Below are 22226 nucleotides of genomic sequence, written 5' to 3'. Positions count from 1 at the left end.
AGCACTCACTCACCACAGCCCGACACTCACTCACCACAGCCCGACACTCACTCACCACAGCCCACCACCCAGCCGAGCACTCACTCACCCAGCCCTGCACTCACTCACCACAGCCCAGCACGCACTCACCACAGCCAAGCAGTCACCATAGCCCAGTACACACTCACCACAGCCCAACACTCACTCACCACAGCCCATCAGTCATTCACCCAGCCCAGCATTCACTCGCTGAGCCCAGCACTCACTCGCCGAATCCAGCACTCACTCACCACAGCCGAACACTCAGAACAGCACTCACTCACGAAGCCCAGCACTCACTCACCCAGCCCAGCACTCACCCAGCCCAGGACTCCCTCACCCAGCCCAGCACTCCCTCGCCACAGCCCAGCACTTACCACAGCCCAGCACTCACTCACCCAGCCCAGCACTCACTCACCACAGCCCAGCACTCACTCACCCAGCACTCACTCACCGCAGCCTACCACCCAGCCCAGCACTCACCCACCACAGCCCAGCACCCACTCACCCAGCCCAGCACTCACTCACCGCAGCCCACCACCAAGCCCAGCACTCACTCACCGCAGCCCACCACCAAGCCCAGCACTCACTCACCGCAGCCCACCACCAAGCCCAGCACTCACTCACCACAGCCCAGCACTCACTCACCACAGCCCGACACTCACTCACCCAGATACTCACTCACCACAGCCCAGCACTCACTCATTCAGCCCAGCAGTCACCCAGCCCAGCACACACTCACCACAGCCCAGCACGCACTCACCCAGCCCACGACTCACTCATTACAGCACAGCACTCACCACAGCACAGCACTCACTCACCCAGCCCAGCACTCACTCACCACAGCCCAGCACTCACTCACCAAGCCCAGCACTCACTCACCCAGCACAGCACTCACTCACCCAGCACAGCACTCACTCAACACAGCACAGCACTCACCCAGCCCAGGACTCACTCACCCAGCCCAACACTCACTCACCACAGCCCAGCACTCACTCACCACAGCCCAGCACTCACTCACCCAGCACAGCACTCACTCACCCAGCACAGCACTCACTCAACACAGCACAGCACTCACTCAACACAGCGCAGCACTCACCCAACACAGCGCAGCACTCACCCAGCCCAGGACTCACTCACCCAGCCCAGCACTCACTCACCACAGCACAGCACTCACTCACCACAGCACAGCACTCACTCACCACAGCCCAGCACTCACTCACCCAGCCCAGCACTCACTCACCCAGCCCAGCACTCACTCACTGCTGCCCGACACTCACCGCAGCGTTCTGCTGGTTGTTGTTCACTCTGAGGGCATCTATCACCTCCTTCTCGTCGAACCCCATCTCCATCAGGGAAATGACGGCCTAGAGGAGAGCACAGCCGTGAGCTCGCTGCAAGGCAGGAGGCCGAGCAACCAGCTCCCGCATGCAGGGAGGCCACCCTGCTCCACGGCACCCTAGTGGAGGGGCTCCAAACAGCACCGGATGTTCTCCATCCAAGTTCTCCCTGCTCAGAGCTCTACTGAAATACATCTTGGTTTGAGGCATCCTAAAGCCCAGGAAGTGCGAGTCTGACCGTAGTCAGCAGAGCCAGGGGGTCAGCGCAGCCCCCGGGCTTGTCTTCAGGGAGCCGCAGGTTGTGGCGGGCATAAACGCATCGCTCATGTGGACACGAGGCAGTCAGGCCAACCTCGGACTCTTTCAGGTTTGTCCCGGTGACTATGCGGGGAAGACCATCTCAGCAGCCACTGCAGGCTGACCCCAGAGGGCCTTGTTAGCCAAGGGTAAGTGGGATTAACAAAGGCCACGTCAGAAAATGCAATTTCAATGCAAAGGAACGTGTCATTGTGATCTGTGAAAAAAAGGTTTTATTCAGATTTTTATCTTAGAAAATCTTAACACTAATTTTTTAACTTTTACTTTTGAACAAAACTTAAGCTACAACTAAACATAGGCTAACTCATTCTGGAGGAAGAACATACATTTTCTGGACAGAAATCACGTAACGAGATAATACACCCTTTACCCTGGAGATCTATAACACAATGTTTAAAGAGGTCCATTTTAAAAAAATAGAATAAAATGAAGGCTTTGTCAAAATTTCAAGGGCCACTCCTAATCCCTGAAAGGTCAGACCCCCGCTCTCTTGACGTCCCCGAGTCCTCTCTCTCTTTGGCAGTTTTCCGGCCACCATGAGCTGGTCTCAGAGTGCTGGCCCCACAGAGCTCCCAGCAGCCCCCAGGCTGACTTCATGCAGCACCGCACCCCATGGACCGTGCATGTCCACAGCCAGTCTGAACTCACTGTCAGATGCTTCAAAGAGAACCGGGCAGAATGAGACTTCAGCTATGAGCAGAGCTCAGGAAGGATGCTGGCTGGAGATAAATTTGTGCGTGGTCAGTTCGAAAGTCCCAGCCAGGTGCGGTGGTACATGCGTGCAATGTCAGCACCTTGGGAGGCTCAGGCAGGAGGATCACTTGAGGTCAGGAATTCGAGACCTGCCTGGCCAAAGTGGGGAAACCCTATCTCTACTAAAAATAACAAAAATTAGCTGGGCATGGTGGCGCACACCTGTAATCCCAGCTACTCGGGAGACTGAGGCAGGAGAATTGCTGGAACCCGGCAGTTGGAGGTTGCAGTGAGCGGAGACAGCGCCACGGCACTGCAGCCTGGGTGACAGGTGAGACTCCATCTCAAAAAACAAAAGTCTGCATGTTCTGTTCTTCTATTTACGGCCCATCGCACTTGCCTTCCTGAGCCACTTCCTAAGTCCAGGAGCTCCAACAATGAATGAACTCTAGAAGAAGAACCCACCATACAATATTTTGATATCAAAGTCATACAAAATAGCCTGGCATCCACTGACTTCAAAAGCAGGAAGCCCTCGCCCTCGTTTCTACCTCAGCCTAGGAAACAATCCCCAGTACTCCCGAGGCAACACGGCAGCCACGCCCTGCCTCCCAGCGCACGGGGCAAAGACCTGGGCAGCTTTGGGAGGGGGCCTTGCACGCTGGGGCCCTGCCAGCTCTGCCCCTGGACAGCAGGTACGTACCCTGTCCACTGCTGGGGGAGGGGGCAGCGGGAAGGCTCCACCTCTGGGGGAGGGGGCAGCGGGAAGGCTCCACCGCTGCGGGAGGGGGCAGCGGGAAGGCTGTCTGGCCTCAAGTCAGAGCTCTCCAACGCTTTCCCGGTCACTAAGCCAGTATCTCGATCCCTGCCAGACCACTGCCTGATCTCAGAACTTGGAAAGAAACTGAAGGGTACAAGGGCTGACATGCTGGCCCCTCAAGCCCGGACCACCTTGAATGACTGTCATCAAAGAAGACATTCTATGGAACGTTCTGACACAGAGAGACGACCAAAAGGAACGGCAATGGGGAGGATCTTGGGAAAATGAGCACATTAAAATTGTTAAGAATGAGCATCTGTATTTAACAAAAAGGCTTAAGATGCCAAGAAAGAATATGGGGAATAACCTCTCAGAGCCTGTGCAGAACCACAACACAGGAGCGTGACAAGTCCAACCTCAGAGCACGAAGGACCAGCTGGAGAGCAGCCGCTCCGCCCGGACAGGCTTCCAGGATCACATGTGAACTTGGCTCCCTGGGAGTCAAGGACAGCGAGACAAACTTCTTGCTACACCTAGAAACGCTAGATGAAAATAAAGCAAAAATGCTTTTAGGCGGGGCACACTGGCTCATGCCTGTAATTCCAACACTTCGGGAGCCCAAGGCAGGAGGACCACTTGAGGCCAGGAGTTCAGGACCAGCCTGGGCAACACAGGGAGATCCCTATCTGTACACAATTTTTAAAATTAACAAATTAGCCTGGTGTGGTGGTGCATACCTGCAAGAGCTACTCAGGAGACTGAGGTAGCTACGAGGATCATTTGAGCCGAAGAAATCATGGCTGCGGCGAGCCATGACTGTGCCACTGCACTCCAGCCTGGGTGACAGAGTCAAACTCAGTCTCAAAAGAAAAAAAAAGACGAAACGAAACTTTTAAATGTGTAACTAAACTCACAAGAAAGGGATATCCACAAGCGATAAAAACCAAGAAGGAACAGACAGAAAGCTAGCCCCGTGAGAGGGTGTGAGCAGGGCTGCCCTGGGAGGGTAGGGTCTCATGTCCACACACACAGAGCGTGCACCTTGAGCCCGTGGGAGGCAGGGAGTGGGAACTGAGACCCTCACTCAAAACCAGGACCCTGAAAAGATGAGAAGATGGACTGGAAAAGCATTTGTCTCAACGGGATCTAACTGAACTGAAGGGCTTCTGCACAGAAAAAAACTACCCTCAGTGAGCAGACAGCCTGCGGAATGGGAGAACATTTCTGCAATCCAGTCATCTGACAAAGGGCTAACATCCAGAATCTACACGGAATAAACACATTTACAAGAAACAACCAACCCCAACAAAAAGTGGGCAAAGGACACATCAGACACTTCTCAAAAGAAGACATCTAGCTGGGAACAGTGGCTCACGCCTATAATCCCAGCACTTTGGGAGGCGGAGGCAGGCAGATCACTTGAGGTCGGGAGTTTGAGAGCAGCCTGGCCAACATGGGGAAACCATGTCTCTACTAAATATACAAAAATTAGCTGGGCATGGTGGTGTGTGCCTGTAGTCCCAAGTATTTGGGAGGCTGAGGCAGGAGAATCAACTGAACCTGGGAGGTGGAGGTTGCAGTGAGCCCGCGCCACTGCACTCCAGCCTGGGCGACAGAGCAAAATTCAACATCGCTGATCATTAGAGAAATGCAAATCAAAACCACAATGAGATACCATCTCATGCCAGTCAGAATGGTGATTAAAAAGTCAAGAAGCAACAGATGTTGGCGAGGCTGTGGAGAAACAGGAACGTTTTTACACAGCTGGCGGGAATGCAAATTAGTTCAACCACTATGGAAGACAGTGTGGCACGTGGTGATTCCTCAGAGACATAGAAACAGAAATACCATTTCACCCTACAATCCCATTACTGGGTACACACCCACAGGAGTAGAAATCATTCTGTTATAAAGATACATGCACACATGTGTTCACTGCAGCACTAGTCACAACAGCAAAGATATGGAATCACCCCAAATACCCATGGGTAAGGAAAGAAACCAGACAGACAAGATCAAGAAAATGTGGGACACAGACACCATGGAATACTACGCAGCCGTAAAAAGGAACGAGAGCCATCCTCAGCAAACTAACAGAGGAACAGAAAAACAAACACCTCACGTATTCAGGTGGAGCTGAAAAATGAGAACGCAGGGAGGGGAACAGCACACACTGAGGCCTGTCAGGGGTCGGGGAGGGAGGGCATCAGGATAAATAGCTAATGCAACCTGGTCTTGATACCTAGGTGATGGGTTGACAGGTGCAGCAAACCACCATAGCACATGCTTACCTGTGTAACAAACCTGCACATCCTGCACGTGTATCCCGGAACTTAAATTAAATTACATTTTAAAAGAAAGAAAACCATTTGTCTCCACGGACCCTGTGCAGGGAAGACGTGAGCTGGGAAGCCAGGGGTTACACTGCGGGCGTGGGGGGCGAGGCCCCACTCAAAACCAGCAGAAGCAACTCGAATCACCCCAGGTCGATGTCTACAGCCGGCCACATGGAACTCCATGGGAAACACAAGCCCCAAAGGTGGGGCCACAATGCATGTCACACCCCCAAGGAAACAATCGCAGCCACACGTGAGATGAGAGTATGCAGACGGAAGCGCCCGAGGGAGTGGATCTACCATCTAAGCCCGTGGGACAGAACCTCAAAGGAGGAAGTAAACTCGCATCAAAGAACAGGAGAGTGAAGGAAGAACAGGGAGACTCAGTGACATCAACCACGAGGTGCCAGCGAGGAAGTCCCACACGCACAGGCGCAGGGACCCTTCAAGCCCTCTGCAGACGGCGCCACGGAAGCGGCTGGCCGGCTTGAGCCGCCCCTTGCTCACGGGCAACCCCACGGCGAATGAGCCTCTGGTCTCTGGGCAGGGCCTCCCCACAGAGAGGCTGCCGAACAGGTGCAGCTCATGGTCCACAGGAACTGTAAAAGGTGACAAATGTGGCGACGCAGAGGACACTGGGCTGGGGCCGCCTGGATTCAAGCGAGGGTAACGCACAGGCATGCCAGACCCCAGGCTCGCCTCTTCCCAGGCCCGCCTGTAAACGCCTTCCCCAGCTTCTCTCTCTCCTGCGACAAGAGCCAGCTCAGCCCAAGGTCAGCCTCGCAGCCCCAGTCTCCTTTACATGGCTCGACGTCAAGGGAAGACACAGCGACTCTGCCTGGCGACAGGTCTAGTAACACATACCCGAGCATCGGCCCGAAACTCCCTTTTCCTCCGGATCTTCTTGAAGATTTCCGTGAGCTCATCTCTGGCCTCCTCGTCAGTGCTGCTGGCTCCTGCGGCGGCCTCGGAGCTGGCTGCTGCGGCTGCTGCGGCCCCCTCGGTCCCTGAGGGGGCTTGGCCTGGAAGAGGCGTGTCTATGGTCGGGTCTTCTGCATGTTCGATGAGCCACTCCATGGCCTGAGGCACCGACATGCTGCAAGGCAAGACACTCTTTCCAACACCCCAGCCTAACGGACCTTCCCCTCCTGTCCACTCCCAGGAAGTGGACAGGACCTTCTTCGCCTCCCCTCCCCTCCTCTCCTCTCCTGTCTTCTTTCCAACACCCCCAGCGTAACGGAGCAGGGCCTTTGCCTCCCGCATCCCCAGGAAGAGCCTCTGCTATGGAAGTGACTTCTCCAGCATCAGCCGCTGACCCTCATAGTGAGAACCTGAATGAACACAGGTGCAGCTGAAGCTCGGGTCCTTGCCTGAAACTACCTTGAGACCCTGGGCAGAAACAGAAGCCCATTTCTAAGGAGAGGCAAGCGGACCCAGAGGTCTCTGCTGAGAGCTTAGGTATGGCTGTCCCGGGCTTACGGATGACTCATTTTAGATCTGAACACAGAGGCAGGGCAGGTGACTCACACGGGAACCCAGAGAAGACTGTTAGAGACTTCACTGGAGTTCTCATACAATGGCACAAAGAGAATTCACAGAACGACTGTTCTCTCACATGCACCCCAAAAATGCTTTGGAGGCACACATTTAAGGAACCTCTTTAAAACCCCATACATATTAGAAATGATTCCGCCAAACAGAGAGTTTAGGGTGGGAGGCCGTCACCCGCAGGGGGAGCCCCACAAGCCCAGGCCCCACGTGTCTCCGGCAAGGGCAGGGGTGACTCCCACTCACTGGTTCAGCTGAAGGGCCTTGGTGGCTCTGGTCTCGGGAAAGCCCATCTCCGTGAGCTGCCGCAGGGCGGCCTCGTCCACACGCTCATCCTCATCCTCATCCAGCATCGCTGAGGGGAGATGACAGGGTCATGAGGGCTGCAGCCTTGGGCTCAGGGACCTTATCTGAGCACAAACATTTTAAGCAATCATCGGAGACCTCCCAGTATCTGAGCTCCACCTGCCCGCCCACCCTCAGGCGTATGGACAGGAGTGGGGCAGCCCCCAGGCCCGCATCAGCACGGAGGCGCCACAGGGCGGGAACGCAGCACCTGCTGCCACCGGGGCTGGCTCATACCATTCGCCTTCTTAAACAATTCCACCGCATCCGGGTTCAGCGCTAACAGCTTCTGCGCCACGTCGATGAGAGACACCAGTATCTTCCGGAGTTCTGTCTGGAACTGTGGTGAAAAAAAGATCAATTCTCTAACTGTGCAGCAAACCTGCTTGGAGGTATTGGACGCATGACTTGCTCCCCTGTCCTGGAACGCTGATTCTGAGAGCAGAGACGACATGCCTTCCTGCAGGACAGCAGGATCAGCTGAGGACAACGCGGGGGATCAGCAGGGCCAACAGCCTCCCTGCAGGTGGGAATGAAGCCAGCAGAAAGGGACAACAGGAACGCCTGGTCATGGTCACTTAGCGCTGGCCTGATGCTCAGCCTGGGCCAGTGAGGAAACCACTGGTCCAGCTGGCGCAGGTGCGGGGCAAGCTGAAGCCCCTTCTCGGCTTCACTGAAGAACACAGGCTGATCTGAGGCTCCACAGCCACGAGTCTGCCAGCCCCGGCAGAGGCATGGCTGCCACTCAGCGTCTGCAGCGGCCCGTCACTGTCCACCCCCCGCAGGAGGAGTGCTGGGACGGACTAGGGATGGACAGATGCCCTCTAGGGTAGCTCCTGGCTGCGGGGCCTAGAGGTCGGGGGTCAGCCATCCCTTCTCTCACACAAGCGTGAGCCTCGGTGCGGACACCACACTAGAGAAATACCTCTGAGCTGGACACACACAAGATGGGGGAAACACACGTTGGCCACTGGGGAAAAGCCACCATGCCGTGGTCAGCATGAACTCTCTGAAAGAGACCCCGGGAAGTTCACTCCTAAAACGAACCAGCGCTCAGGGCAGTGCCCTTAGGTCGGACTGGCATCAGATGGAGTTGGAAGCCAGCAGTCCTCCCGCCCTGGCACAGCTCGCGCCTGCCCTGCCTACTGGGGCACCCACGTGAGCACTGCAAACACTTTTCTTTTTTAACTTAGGATGTTCTGATCCAAAATAACTCACAGGTTCAGATTTCTAAGAGTTTTGCCAAACTCAGGGCCAGACTGAGGTTTTCCCAGGGGCATCTACCTTTTTGGTCCTGCCTTCAGACGGCTTTTCCAACTTCTTACTTAGAAATCATTTTCGATTTACAGAAAACATGCAAAGTAGTACAGTCCTGTAGAGCCCTCACTGGCTTCCCCAAAGACTTCTAGGGGATCGGCTCTTGCTGCCGCACCCCGTGGGGACCCCAGGCCGCTCTGGGCCGACACTCACATCTCTCATGTTGGTCTGGACCACGGCTCGGTCCATGTTGTGGGAGGGCAGGTTGGCAGTGGCCCGGAGGATGGCATCTTTATCTGGAGCTTTCTGGTCTTGTTTTTTCTACACAGAAAAGTAACCGGAAAGTCAGAGATAAATGTGAAAGCAGAAAGGGCAAGATGATGAAAACCGAGTCAGCAGAGCTCTGCCCAGGAAAGACTCCGTCTCCTTTAGGAGCCAGAGATGTAAACTCCTTGATGAGCTGGGGGAGCCCAGAGAGTTCTGGGCAAGGCCCCGGGACAGCAGACGAGCTGTGATGCTGAGGACACAACTGCTCGGCCGTAAATGAGAGTGAAGTGGTGGGTGAGGGGCAGAGCGGGATCAAGGGCCACAGAACAACCATCACACGGGGCTGCAGCGAGGGGGGCGACTCCAGAGGAACCACCTGGCCTGCAACTGAGCCCTGAGGCCAAAGCCGCGAACTCATCTCTGCTCCTTCTGGAAGCTCCTCATGTACAGTAACGCCGATAGGAACTCGCAAGAACAAAAACGATGGGAGAGGAAGAGAGCCAGAAGAGTGACAGCACGTTCTCACAAAATGGCCAAGGATGGAGGGACCGGCAGGGTGCAAAGGCTCAGGTCAAGAGCAGAGCATGGACGCAAGACCGTTCCAGCCTCCTAGAACTGCATCGGTGGCAAGGGACAGGGAGCGAGCCTCAGGAGCTGTTGCTCCATCCCCTGCCGCCCTGCCCTACACTCCCCTGCCACCCAGCCCTGCCAGCAACTCCCAGAGAGCTGGGCTTGAGACCCCGAGCCAAGAGCCCTAGGCTCATGTGAGAGAAAGTGGCACCCCCAGCATAATCAACAGCAGCCGGGGCGTGGCACAGGGACAGGGAGGCCCAGCAGCAGGGGTGAGGGACAGGGACACCAGCAGAAGGGGTGAGGGGCAGGGACAGGGAGGCCCAGCAGCAGGGGTGCAGGGCAGACACAGTCATGAGGTGGGAGAGGGCAAAATGGCAGGGTCTGCACCCACAGGGCAGCGCCCAGTCCCAGAGCGCTGCTAACAAGATCCAGATCCTCTGGAAGGTGGCATTCAGCCATGGACAGCCAGCCAGACGTTTAAGGAAAGCTTCCAGCATGAAAGACAAAAACCCAAATAAGAACAGGAACAGGCTGGGCACAGTGGCACACGCCTGTAATCCCAGCACTTTGGGAGGCCAAGGTGGGTGAATCACTTGAGGTCAAGAGTTCCAGATCAGCCTGGCCAACATGGTGAAACCCCATCTCTAAAAATACAAAATAAGCCAGGTATGGCAATGTACACCTGTAATCCCTTAAAAGGGATGGGTCTCTTTCTGGAAAGAGAGATTCAGCAGTTAAGAAACCCTGTTGCTGGCTCTGAAGGAGGAGTGTGGGAAGGAATGCAGGCTGCACCCAGGTCCTGAGAGGAGCCCCCGCAATGGCCGCCAGCTACCTGGGAGCCTGAGGCAGGAGAATCGCTTGAACCTGGGAGGCGGAGGTTGTAGTGAGCTGAGATCATGCCACTGCCTGCACTAGAGCCTGGGTGAGTGACAGAGCGGCCCGCAGCCCTGCTGCTGGGTTTCCCTGTCCCTGCCCCCATGCCCCTGCTGCTGTCGATGGTGCTGGGGGTGCCACTCTCAAACAAACAAAAATCAGGAACAGAAAGGAGCACAAAGGGAGGAGCCAGCAGGGAAGAGGACAGCGTCCATGAGCTAGGACACACGGCCTGCAGGCAACGACGAACACACCTGAGCACTAGAAGACATGATCTGAGGAGAAGCTGCCGAGGAATTTAAATATGTTACAGCCAGGTCAAAAAGGCTACAGAATGCTTGGAAGATACAGTCAAGGAATCCCTCAGAAAACAGGCCCACCAGCCAACCCGTAAGAGTTACAGAAAGAGAAAAGAAAACAAGGAGATGAAAAAACCAATTCAGAACTTTTCCAGAACTAAATTTGCCAGAACTCAGACATCTGAATCTCCAGTCAACGTGCCAGGCATAGCAAAGAGAAAAAGACCTGCAGCAGGACACCATGGAATATTCCAGAACACTAAAGCACGCCAGATGGCAGAAGGTTGCAGAAGGAGCAGAGGAAGGGAGGCAGCTGGCATAGGGAGGAGCGGCTCAGAGAGCCTGGAGTACTGCACATGCCTGGCACCGCCTCCACAGCTCCTGCGCTGGAATGCACGGCCTCCAGCGGGTTCTCCTCCCGGGCACTAGAGGGAGTCAGGCTCCATCACACCAAGGGACAGGTCGAGAACAAGACACCTGGTCCTGTGGCAGGCCTGGCACTCACCTGCGCATGACCAGAGCGTGAGCAGGACATGGTCCACTATGGGGTCAGGTTACGTCATGGAGCACAGCCGACTTTGGGGAAAGAGCATGACGCTTAGCGGGCCTCACCTAATCAGGCAGGCCCTTAAAAGGGATGGGTCTCTTTCTGGAAAGAAATTCAACACTTAAGAAATCCTGTTGCTGGCTCTGAAGGAGGAGGTGGCCATGTGGGAAGGAATGCGGGCTGCACCCAGGCCCCCAGAAGAAAATGGGTTGGAACTGGACTCCGCCGACCGCCGGAAGACCTCGGAAGCAGACTCTTTCCCAGAGCCTCGGAAAGGAACGCAGCCCTTCAACACCCTGATTTCAGCTCAAGACCCTGAGCACAGAAACCAGCTGAGCTCACCCCGCAGGCTTCTGCCCTACAGAACTGCCGGCTACAAAACAAGCGCTGGTTTTGTTTCGTTGTTGTAGTTTGAGATGGAGTCTCACTCTGTATCCCAGGCTGGAGCGCAGCGGCGCGGTCTCGCCTCACTGCAACCTCTGCCTCCCGGGTCCCGGTTCGAGCAATTCTCCTACCTCACACTCACAAGTAGCTGGGATTACAGGCACGAGCCACCATGCCCAGCAATTTTTGTATTTTTTTAGTGGAGAAGGGGTTTCACCATGTTGGCCAGTCTGGTCTTCAACTCCTGACCACGTGATCTGCCCGCCTGAGCCTCCCAAAGTGCTGGGATTACAAGTGTGAGCCACCGCGCCCAGCTGACAAGGGCTGTTTTAAGCAGATACGTTTCTGGCGATTTGTTAGATGGCAACAGAAACCTCACATAGACTTAGCAAATTCAAACCTAGGAGAGAGGCGGGAAAGCCAGGCTGCCTGAAAGGCAGCGACTCAGACAGATCATGGGCCAGAGGAACCTGGAGGGACAGCGCCCCAAGAAAGGGAGTGCCCCGGCGACCTCACATCTGTGACCATGTTTCCAGAAGCTTTATCAGCTCTGTAGAAGAGCATGAAAAAATCAGCAATAAGCCTATGAGAAACTCAACAGGCAAACGGAAAGATGAGGCAAGTATGAATTCCAGGACGAACAAAGCTGTGTGAGCAGGACGGATAACCTCAACATGTTTTGCTCACAGCTGAAAGCTACACTTCAGTTGCAATAGTAACGAAAACCCTGAAATCTTCACCAAAAATTCCCATCCAACCTTCAAGGGATGAGGGAGGGAGGCACTGCATCCTCTCCATTAAGACGGCAATAGACTAAAGTTGATTCAAGGAATGACAACATACACTATTTACGAATCAGGAAGAGATTGGTTTTGTTGTTGTTTTGATACGGAGTCTCGCTCTGTCGCCAGGCTGGAGTGCAGTGGGGCGATCTTGGCTCACTGCAACCTCTGCCTCCCAGGTTCACATGATTCTCCACGTCAGCCTCCCAAGTAGCTGCGACTACAAGGCATGCACCACAATGCCCAGCTAATTTTTTGTAGTTTAGTAGAGACAGGGTTTCGCCATGTTGGCCAGGATGGTCTTGATCTCCTGACCTCATGATCTGCCTGCCTCAGCCTCCCAAAGTGCTGGGATTACAGGTGTGAGCTACGGTGTCTAGCTGAGAATTGTTAAAGATAACAAGAGTTATGATTGGTTGGGCCAGACATGCTGGCTCATGCCTGAAATCCCAACACTTTGGGATGCCAAGGTGAGCAGATCGTCTGAGCCCAGGAGTTCAAGACCAGCCTGGGCAACATGGCAAGACCCCACGTCTACAAAAAATACAAAAATTAGTCGGGCGTGGTGGTACGCACTTACAGTGTCAGCTACTCTACTCCTGGGGCTGAGGCAGGAGGATGGCTTAAGCCCGGGAGACAGAGGCTGCAGTGAGGTGAGATCACACCACTGCACTCCAGCCTGCTGTGCACCGCCAGGCTTTGCCAACATGCCCAGCTAATTTTTTATATTTTATATTTTTTGTAGAGACAGGGTTTCATCATGCTTCCCCAGCTGGTCTCAAATTCCTGGGCTCAATGTGATCCTCCCACCTGAGCCTCCCCAAGTGCTGGGACTACAGGCGTGGGCCACCTTTTTATTAAAAGACTTGTAGTGTTATTTGACCTTTTAAAGACATGTTATTTTGACTTAAAAATTAATTCATAAATACAAAAATGAGCTGGGTGTGGTGGCACACACCTGTGGTCCCAGCTACTCGGGAGGCTGAGGCAGGACTGCTTGGACCCAGGAGGTCAAGGCTGCAATGAGTCGTGACTGCACCACTGCACTGTAGCCTGGGCAACAGAGTGAGATCCTGTCGCTAAAACAAAAACAAAAACAAAATTAAAAATTAATTCAAAAAATATGAATTAACATCTTACAATGTTTCAGTTTGCAAATATTTGAAAAGAAAAGGTAAGCTCCTCAAGTTAGCTCCAAGCTACCCATTCAGGAGGCTGCGGGGCAACGGCTGGATGGTCAGACCCTCCATTTATGACTTACGAGTCTGTAGTCTGAATACCGACCGTCAAACTGTAATCTGAGAATTGTGAATACTGCCTGAGGCAGTTCCCAGAAACAGGCCTGACTCAGGACAGCAGGCGGAGGCATGCCCAGATCTGTCCATGCAGATGGGTGGAGCGGCAGCCCGTGTGCCACTCACATGTGCCAGGTGTGGCTGGAGATAAGACGGGGACCCAAGCCCGGGGCACTCTTCCTGGGGACCCACAGTCCCAGATGAAACCCAAAAACAGCTATGCACTACCAGGCCTGGGCCCTGCCCAGAAGAGTTCGGCCCACCCTTTCACTGGGGTGAACACTCTCCTTAACCTCTCAAAGCACAAATAAGAAACTCTACCCACAGGATGAGTCATGAAAAGACAGCAGAGGAATGCGGCTGCCCTTCTGAACGGCAGGCTCCACGCTTGGCATGCGCTCAGTGCCTGCCGGTGGGCAGAAGACGCCACTTACAGGACATGTCTTCCTCTGCTCAGGGACCTTTCCAAAGCATGGGCTTCTGGGCAGCCAGCAAGCAACACGATTCACGGTTTCCTAAGGCACGCGCGATACGTGGAAGGCACAGACTATGAATCGGTAACGTGGGAGTTAACGTAAACTCCAAGGACATCCAGTTGTTTTGCAAGAAACAGACAAGACAGGCAAAACTCAGCATCTCTTAGTGTTGTGAGTACAGGTTGAGTATCCCCCATCTGAAGTGCTGGGGACCAGAACTATTTCAGATTTCGGGTTTTTTCAGATTTGGGAATATTTGCATTCCAAATAATAAACCCAAAAGCACACACAAGCATTTCCATTTTGGAACTCGATGCGTTTCCGCATTTGGAGTTTCGGATGGGGATGCTGGGCCTGCGTGGTGCAAGCGGAGCTTGTGAGAGCGCCCCCTCGCCTGCCGCTCTCTGCACGCGCAGCCCTCATTCTGTATGGTGGCTGGTTACCAACTTCCCTAGTTCTTCTGTCAGGACTAACTCGGCTGCTTCAGGAGGGACAGGAGCACACGCAGGTGAAGGCGGACAGCAGCAAGGGAAAGAACTGTCACGCAGGACATGCCCCCACTCTCCTCTCTGTCTCAGAAAACTCAGGCAGGTTTTCTGTGCTGGTCCCACGAGCAGGGACAAGGGCTGACATGGATTAAACAGGCTCTGCCAGGAGCGAGAACTCCTATATATCCACATCCACTGTAAATGGTGAATGTGTGGGCTAGGGAACAACGAGCACAGATAACTTCCTCATAATTCTTAAATGTAGACTTCTACCAATCAAGATCCCCTTTTGCAAACTTTGAAATTTACCTTTTCTTCTGCTGTGACATCAGCCATCTTGGGAAGTGGTGCTGGAGCACGCTTTTTTATCAATAATAAGACATCTAGAAAAAATAACATGCATATCCATCACACTGTTGCTGGCTCTGAAGGAGGAGAAGGCTGGATGCGGGAAGGAATGCAGGCTGCACCCAGGTCCTGAGAGGAGCCCCCCTGATGGCTGACAGCTACCTGGGAGGTTAAGGCAGGAGAATCACTTGAACCTGGGTGGCAGAGGTTGCAGTGAGCTGGGATTGCGCCACTGCACTCCAGCCTGGGAAACAGAGCAAGGCTTTGTCTTAAAAAAAAAAAAAAGAAGAGGAGGAGCAGGAGTTCGGCTGGGTGCAGAGGCTCACTCCTGTAACCCCAGCACTCCCAGAGGATGAGGTAGGCGGATCACTTGAGCCCAGGAGTTCAGGGCCAGCCTGGACAACATGGCAAGACCCCGTCTCTATGAAAGTGCACAAAATAGTTGCACATGGTGGCACATGCCTGTCATCCCAGCTACTTGGGAGGTTGAGGTGGGAGGAACTGCTTGAGCCCAGGAGGTCAAGGCAGCAGTGAGCCCAACTATGCTTCTGCACTCCAGCCTGGGCAACAGTGAGACCCTGTCTCAAAAGAGCAGGGGTTCCTCTGGCCCCCCCAAACCAAGCATCCACACCAGCCTTCCCTCACTTTTTCATGGTGTCTGCATGGCCCTGACTGAGGTACAAGCTCCCAGGCCTGGCAAGAACCCCCAGGTGACCCGTGGCCCGGATGCCGTGCACAGCATGGCCCTAATAATGGCGCAAAGAATTGGCCACAATCCTGCAAAGGGCTCTCATTTTAACCGCCTCAGTTCTGAAAAAGTCCGTGAGGCTGGAGTTTGTCTTAACCCTCATGAGTCAAAACCTGAGATGTCGTTCATCCTCAGCCCATGGTGGGGCCATACCGGCTCACCCTCAGCCCACGGTGGGGCCATACCGGCTCACCCTCAGCCCACGGTGGCGGCCGTCCCGGCTCACCCTCAGCCCATGGCAGGGCCATCTCGTGCTGGCTTTGAGCTTGATGGTCATCTCAGTGGATATCTGTTAGCAATACTTTCAGGATTTTCAAAATAGCTTACTTCAAGAAATTACATAATTAAAGGCATTATTTGAATGACACAGACAAAACTGAGGTTTGCTCTTCGAGTGTCTCCAGACACAAAACCGTAAGCAAGTAAACGGAGTTGCATCTAACACCGCACTAAGATGCCTGCAACCATCACCACGACAGCCACGTCCAATTCAAGAGTAACACCTGCAGAGCCCCCTGGAGTCTCGTCTCTGGCTTTGCTTTGAAACAGAACCAAAAACGAAATTCACATTTGGCTTCTCAAACGTCTGCTGCTTGTTCAATTTCAATTTCTGCTGCTTTTCACAAACATTCGATAACAGAACTCTAATAAAGGAAGAACAGAGTGCTTCCAGTAGCTCTTGTTCTGTGCGCCTGTCCGGCTCGGCATACTGACCCCACGGGTGCAGCGCCCCTCCCCGCTCTGGTGCCCACACCAGGGCATGGTGCCCGACGCCACACCCAGCCACCCACGCAGCCCTTACCTCGGTCCTGGATGTTCTCCTCCAGGATGGTCCTGTCATCACTCAGCACCCTCTCTGAGGCAGCGTGGATTAATTTATGATGGGTTACACTTTTGGGATCTTCTAAGCTCCCATGCGCACACTGGGGGAAAATAGATATTTCAAGATAGAAAATAAGTAAATCGTAATTCTAATAACATAGGGCCTGGCATCCCAAGCCATACCAGTAATTTACTGGGTGTTGTTATGAGCTAAGAAATTACAGCATGGATGAAATTCAAGAATTCCCGATAACAGCAGATGCCAAATGAAGCATCATGGCGCCAGATCCCCTGGGCCAGTGGGCTGATCCCCAGTCCATGGAGTACTCCTGAAGCAAGCTCACAGCTCGACACACCACACCCTACTGACAATTCGTGGCCACCAAAACTGCTTCTTTCTTCCACAGACACACGAAAGGGGCCAGAAAGGCAGCACGGAAAGAAGGCTGGTTCACAGAGAGCACGAAATCGGGGTAAGGAGCACTTCGCATGGCTGCTCTCAGCGTGGCTCCAGCTCGCTAAGCTACAGCCATGCCGTGGCCTGCGCAGCTGGAGGGGACCGATGGGCACGCAGTCACCAGGGCCCTGGAAACGCTGCAATGCCCGGGCAGGGAAGGGGAGGCAACACACGAGCAGCAGTGAGGAGACCCCCCTCACACACACCACGGCCACCTCTGACCAGCACTCATGGGTGACCTGGGAAGCCATCTTGACAGCCACTGACTGCAAACTCCAGGAGGCAGCTGGAGCGGATGGCCATGATCCCTCCCAGCCTGCCATTACGCAGACCTCACAGCCAGCTGCTGGCAGGGGTGGACCCTGCTCCTCCCCTCAGCCACATGGCACTGGATTGCAGGCGTTCTGCTTTCCTTTGGACGTCGGTTATGCGTGTCTGCTCACCATTTTGTGAAGATTAGGCAAGCACTGATGGTCCCATGTAATGAAGACCGAGGTCAGCACGTGTGCCTACGTGTTCGTGCCCAAGTCCAGAGCTCCACAACTCCACCCTATTGTCTGCCTCAGCACCACACGGCCCGACACGGCACGGCACACCACACCACGCCACACCACACCACGCCACGCCACACCAGACAACAGTGCTGCCTTCGCAACTACGGCGCCTCCCCAGCAGCTGGAATCCTGGAGTGGGAGGAGTGGGGCTGCGCTTTTATGTTTCAGAAAATACCCACAGTTTCCACAGCCTGGCCTGAAAACCCTTCAGTACTCAGAGCCTGGGCAGAGGGAAGGCTATTTTCTTGCTCTTACAGATCCCTGAGGTTAGATGATAGAATTCCCTGAAGACCAGGAAAGGATGAAACCCTCACTGGACACTTTCTAAACCTGGCAGCGGGCTCAGCCCATGGGTCAGGAGCGTGGCCCAGCCTGCAGAGGGGCCGGGGCAACATCCCAGGACAGGCTGTCCTCGGACGTGTCAGGTGGCCGGGCAGAGGCCCTGCTGGCAGCTCGCTTTCCACCTCCCTCTGCTGCCACAGGGGCTCAGAAACACCCAGCACACACAACACAACTGCTGGCTGGAAAAAAAAATCTAAGCACGCACGTCACCTCTCAGCACAGGCGTTTAGAAGTAACTGAATTTTCTGTTACTCTCAACACAGAAAACAGTCCTTCAGAGGCTGTCATCCCTTCACACAAAGCTGGCAAGGCCAAGGGGACATGAGAGTGAGCAGCTACTGGCAAGACACGCTCCTGCCATTTATGACAGGGCAGACAGTCCCTCAACTGCCTCTGAATTTGACAATGGTTCTGCTCCCTGAAATACTGGGGGTGCATGCTAGACCATTTGTCAAGTTCAGAATGCAGACTACAGAATGCAATTTTCCAAAATCATTCTCATACTGATTCCTGAAAAAACAGTATATTACGTGTCCCCAGCACCAGAACGACTAAGTCACTCTGTTTCTTTGTTCTCGGCAGAAGCTGGGGTATGGCAGCAAAAGAACCCCAACGCAGGCCACTGGGGTAGGAGGCCTCCACACCCCACCCCACTATGTCCAGCGCCTCCCCAACACAGGCCACTGGGGTAGGAGGCCCCCACCCCCCACCCCCCACTGCATCACGCTCCGTCCCAGAAGAATGGTGCCTTCATTTCTGCTTATACCTAATGCAATCTGTCATTTGAAGACCCATCTTCACGTGATCTAGGAAACTGAAAATTTAACAGCCATACTAGCAAGTACTGTATTCTATTTTGGCAATTTCATGAATTTTTTTTTTTTTTTTTTTTTTTTGAGACAGGATCTTACAGTCACCCAGGCTGGAGTGCAGTGGTGCGACCTCCGCTCATTGCAACCTCCCCTTCCCAGGTTCAAGTGATTCTCGTGCCTCGGCCTCCCAAGTAGCTGGGATTACAGGAGCCCGCCAGCACTCCTGGCTAATTTTTGCATTTTTAGTAGAGATGGGGGTTTTGCCATCTTGGCCAGGCTGGAATTTCACGAAATGTTTACGACACACACCAAAAACTCTACTGCACCACAGGTATAATTTTCTTACTCATTAGCCACCTGTCATATAAGATGGGTTATCCTGCCCCCCTTCTCCATGCCAGGGCAATGGGAGCCAGAGTCCACCACGGTGATCCCAATTTGCACACAACAGAACAGGGAAAGGTGACAGCAAGAGTTGTGATCATAAACCCTCCTCTCAGCAGGCACAGCCAGGAGCACAGGGGCGGGAGCCGACGCCATTCCCCTCCAGGCAGAGAGGAGAGAGGGGGGACACAATCCCACGGGCATCGGCAGGCACTGAGGAGGAACGCAGCTGAGACAGGCACCAGGCCTCCCTGCCTGCAGCAGGATGACATCCAGGGACTGGATTCCAGAGAGACATTCAAAGACACAAGTTGAGGACCCTCTTTTCTGACTAACGCATTCCGGCCAGCCTGCAGGACATGCTGGGGTGTGGTGGTGGGGAGCCTTTCTGACGCTCACCTCTGGAGTCCTGTCGTTTACATTGGCTCTTGTGGTGTGAAAATCCTCCACCCCTGTGGAGACCGCAGAGTGGACTACAATCTCAATTTAAAGCAGGATCATAACAAAAAACCCCAAATGGAACATCTCAACACCAAATGCAGTGACAAATACCAGGGACAAAACAGTGAGCATCATCACGGAACTGGCTGCCTCACTGGCCCCAGTGCCCCTGAAATTCAGAAGTACCTGTGGATCAAACAGTTGTCATTTCCCATTTCCTTTCATAAAAGAATGTCACGATGGCCATGTACATTGTACCCTGAGTTAGACAAATACCGCACCGACGCAGGCGACATCCCACGTCCACGCAGTGCGGGTCTGCAGGGTATTTTCGTCTATTCCACTAACCCCCAGTTTGTTCTGGGGCTACTCTGAGTCTGGTCCTGGACTTGTGGATATCAGCCAAGCCCCCGAGGGGCTTCTGGACTGGCTCAGGGAGGACAAAGCACCTCGGAGAAGATTTTCAAAAACACATGCGCTAGACAAGCAACAAGGCCTGGTCCAGCAGCCTAGATGCCCACGGAGGTCCTGGTGCTTGAGCTTAGTGCTGTCCCAAAGGAAAACCACACAGACTGGGCCCGAAGAAAAACAAGAAAGCAGCCAAAACATACCTGCCCTTGAGCGTGGGAGGCTCAGCCGCTCCTTGGTGTGAACCCTGAGACCAACACCTCACAGTTGCTCACAGCCACCGTTCCAGAAGGGGGCTTGCCAAGCCTGCCTCCAACGGTTGCAGAACCCCACAGAACCACACTCACTCACCAAAGCAACGCGAAAGTCCTCCATGGGAGCGGCTGCCATGGTAAGAAGTGAAGCTTATCCTGAGAGACCACACTTAGCTAACGTCTAACGCAGCCAACCTGTCAGCCCATAGATATGTAACATCGCACGGAGCCGCCACTAGAAACCTGCCCCTCCTTCAGCCTAAATTCTGCCAACCCTCAGATCATGTCAAGTAGAGATAGGAGGTCAGTCTGACACACGGACAGGCTTCTTAGCTGACCTTAGTCCTTCAGAGACCAGAGAACTAGTTCCCAAATCAGCAACCTAGGGAACTAAATACCCAGGGTAATTCCGGTGCATAAACTCTAAGAAGTGTCTGAGCGAGGAGACCCTTTTCCTGGACCTTCCCTCTTGACCAATGTTACCTCTGCAGAAAAGCAGGGGGGCAGAGCCTTGTCCCGCAGCGGCACTATTTCAGTGACTCCAGCTAAGAGGCACAGTGGCCACAGCCAAGGCCGGCTGCGCCAGCCAAGAAAAGCTTCCAAGCAGCCGGCTCTGCGGGAAAGGGGAAGAGGGGAGGAGAAGGGACCACTTAATGAAGGGGCCTGCGATAATTCTCAGCTCTCAGAGGGGCTGCTGAAAAAAACTCACCCCAACAGCAAAAAGGCACAACGGCTGGAAAATCCTGAGGCCCTGCTCCCGTCGGCGACTTCACTCTCCAGGCCTCAGTTTCCCAATCTGCCCCTACCTCCCTGCAGAGCTACAGAGTTTACTGAGAGGCTGGCGTGCAGAGGGCTCGGCCGGGCGGCTGGCCCCGGGCGAGCGCTTAGTGACCGGTGCCCGGCCCGGCCCGGGGACGAGCGTCCAGAGGTGTGGGATCCGGAAGGGGGAGAGTCGGGCAAACGGGCAGGAGGCGCTGCCTCCACCCCCGGGGAAGGGGGCCTGGGAGCTGCGGACCCGGCGGCGGACCCCGGGTCGGGGACCGCGGTGGGGTCCGCAGTCTGAGGGGTCCGGGGCGAGTGTTGGCGGCGGGGGAGGGTCCCGGCCCGGCGCGGCCTTACGTGCTTCAGGCAGCGCTCCTTGAGCTTCTCCACCGAGGTGTCCTCGGTGGCCTCCTCCTGCCACTCGGCGCCGTCGGCCGCGCAGATGTGCAGCCGCAGCACCTTGCCCGCGAAGATCTTCTCCTCCTGCACGAACATCGCACCGCCGCCGCCGCAGGGGCCTGCGGCCGCCACCCGAGCCCCTGAAGGTCACCGGGCGGGCGGGCGGGGCGGGGGCGGGGCCAGGCCGCCCGCGCGCTCCTTCGCTGGGCCGCCGCCGCCCCGCCCCGGCTCCCGTCGGCCGGGCCGCCGTCACTCGCCTCGGTCCCACCGGACGCCTCGCTCCCGCCGCCGCAGCCGCCGGGGGCGCGCTGTCGCCGCCGCACCGGATGTGCGTCACGGGCGCGCGCCTGGCGCATGCCGGGAGATGTGGTTCTCTGGCAAGCGCCTCGCTCCCTCCGTTGGGGGCGCGCTGTGGCTATCGCAAAGGAAGTGCGTCGCGGGGCGCGCCCGGCCCATGCCGGGAGTTGTAGTTCTCTGGCTGCTTGGTTTCTCCCGCACCTGCAGGCGCTTCCCACCTGGGGCACTAACCACGTGGGACCGCATGGACTCTAAAGGTAAAATACACCCTAGATCCCAAAGAAGTAAAGGTAAAAAAGAATGTAAGACATCCCGATAATGTTTTCATATTGATTACATGTCGAAATAATTTTCGGATCTATTAAGTAAAAATGTCATTAAAATTAATTTTACTTGTTTCTTTTAACCTATTTAAGACGGAAAGTTTTAAATTGCCTACATGGCTGCTGTGATGTTTCTTTTGGACTCCACTGCTGTAGAACGGGGGCTTCCAAAGAACTTGGCTTTAACAAGCCCAGGTCTGTCTGATACACACGCAGGTCCGCGAAGCCTAGGTTTTCGGAGCACCCAGAGGGGAGGGAAGCCGCTCTGTAGTGCAG

General features: G+C 54.7%; 1 protein-coding gene across 2 annotated transcripts in view; it reads right to left on the bottom strand.

The window, feature by feature from the left end:
* The window catches only part of UBAC1 (UBA domain containing 1), a 29421-nt gene extending 7758 nt beyond the window's left edge, over positions 1–21663 (bottom strand). Inside the window, exons 1-9 of one of the 2 annotated variants that reach the window (XM_017505671.2) lie at positions 21289–21663; positions 16498–16618; positions 14909–14982; positions 14070–14150; positions 8829–8936; positions 7596–7698; positions 7260–7368; positions 6330–6561; positions 1299–1385 (exon numbers count right to left, since the gene is read on the bottom strand). In XM_017505671.2, the coding sequence (XP_017361160.1) occupies positions 1299–1385; positions 6330–6561; positions 7260–7368; positions 7596–7698; positions 8829–8936; positions 14070–14150; positions 14909–14982; positions 16498–16618; positions 21289–21426 (1053 nt within the window). In that variant the 5' untranslated portion in view covers positions 21427–21663. The remainder of the gene's footprint in view (positions 1–1298; positions 1386–6329; positions 6562–7259; positions 7369–7595; positions 7699–8828; positions 8937–14069; positions 14151–14908; positions 14983–16497; positions 16619–21288) is intronic. The other variant, XM_017505673.2, reaches the window with a different exon arrangement.
* Positions 21664–22226: the final 563 nt, after the last annotated feature.

This window comes from Cebus imitator, unplaced genomic scaffold (genome assembly GCF_001604975.1).
Source record: "Cebus imitator isolate Cc_AM_T3 unplaced genomic scaffold, Cebus_imitator-1.0 Scaffold339, whole genome shotgun sequence".
Taxonomy (NCBI): domain Eukaryota; kingdom Metazoa; phylum Chordata; class Mammalia; order Primates; family Cebidae; genus Cebus; species Cebus imitator.
This window is presented reverse-complemented; position numbering and strand designations above follow the sequence as displayed.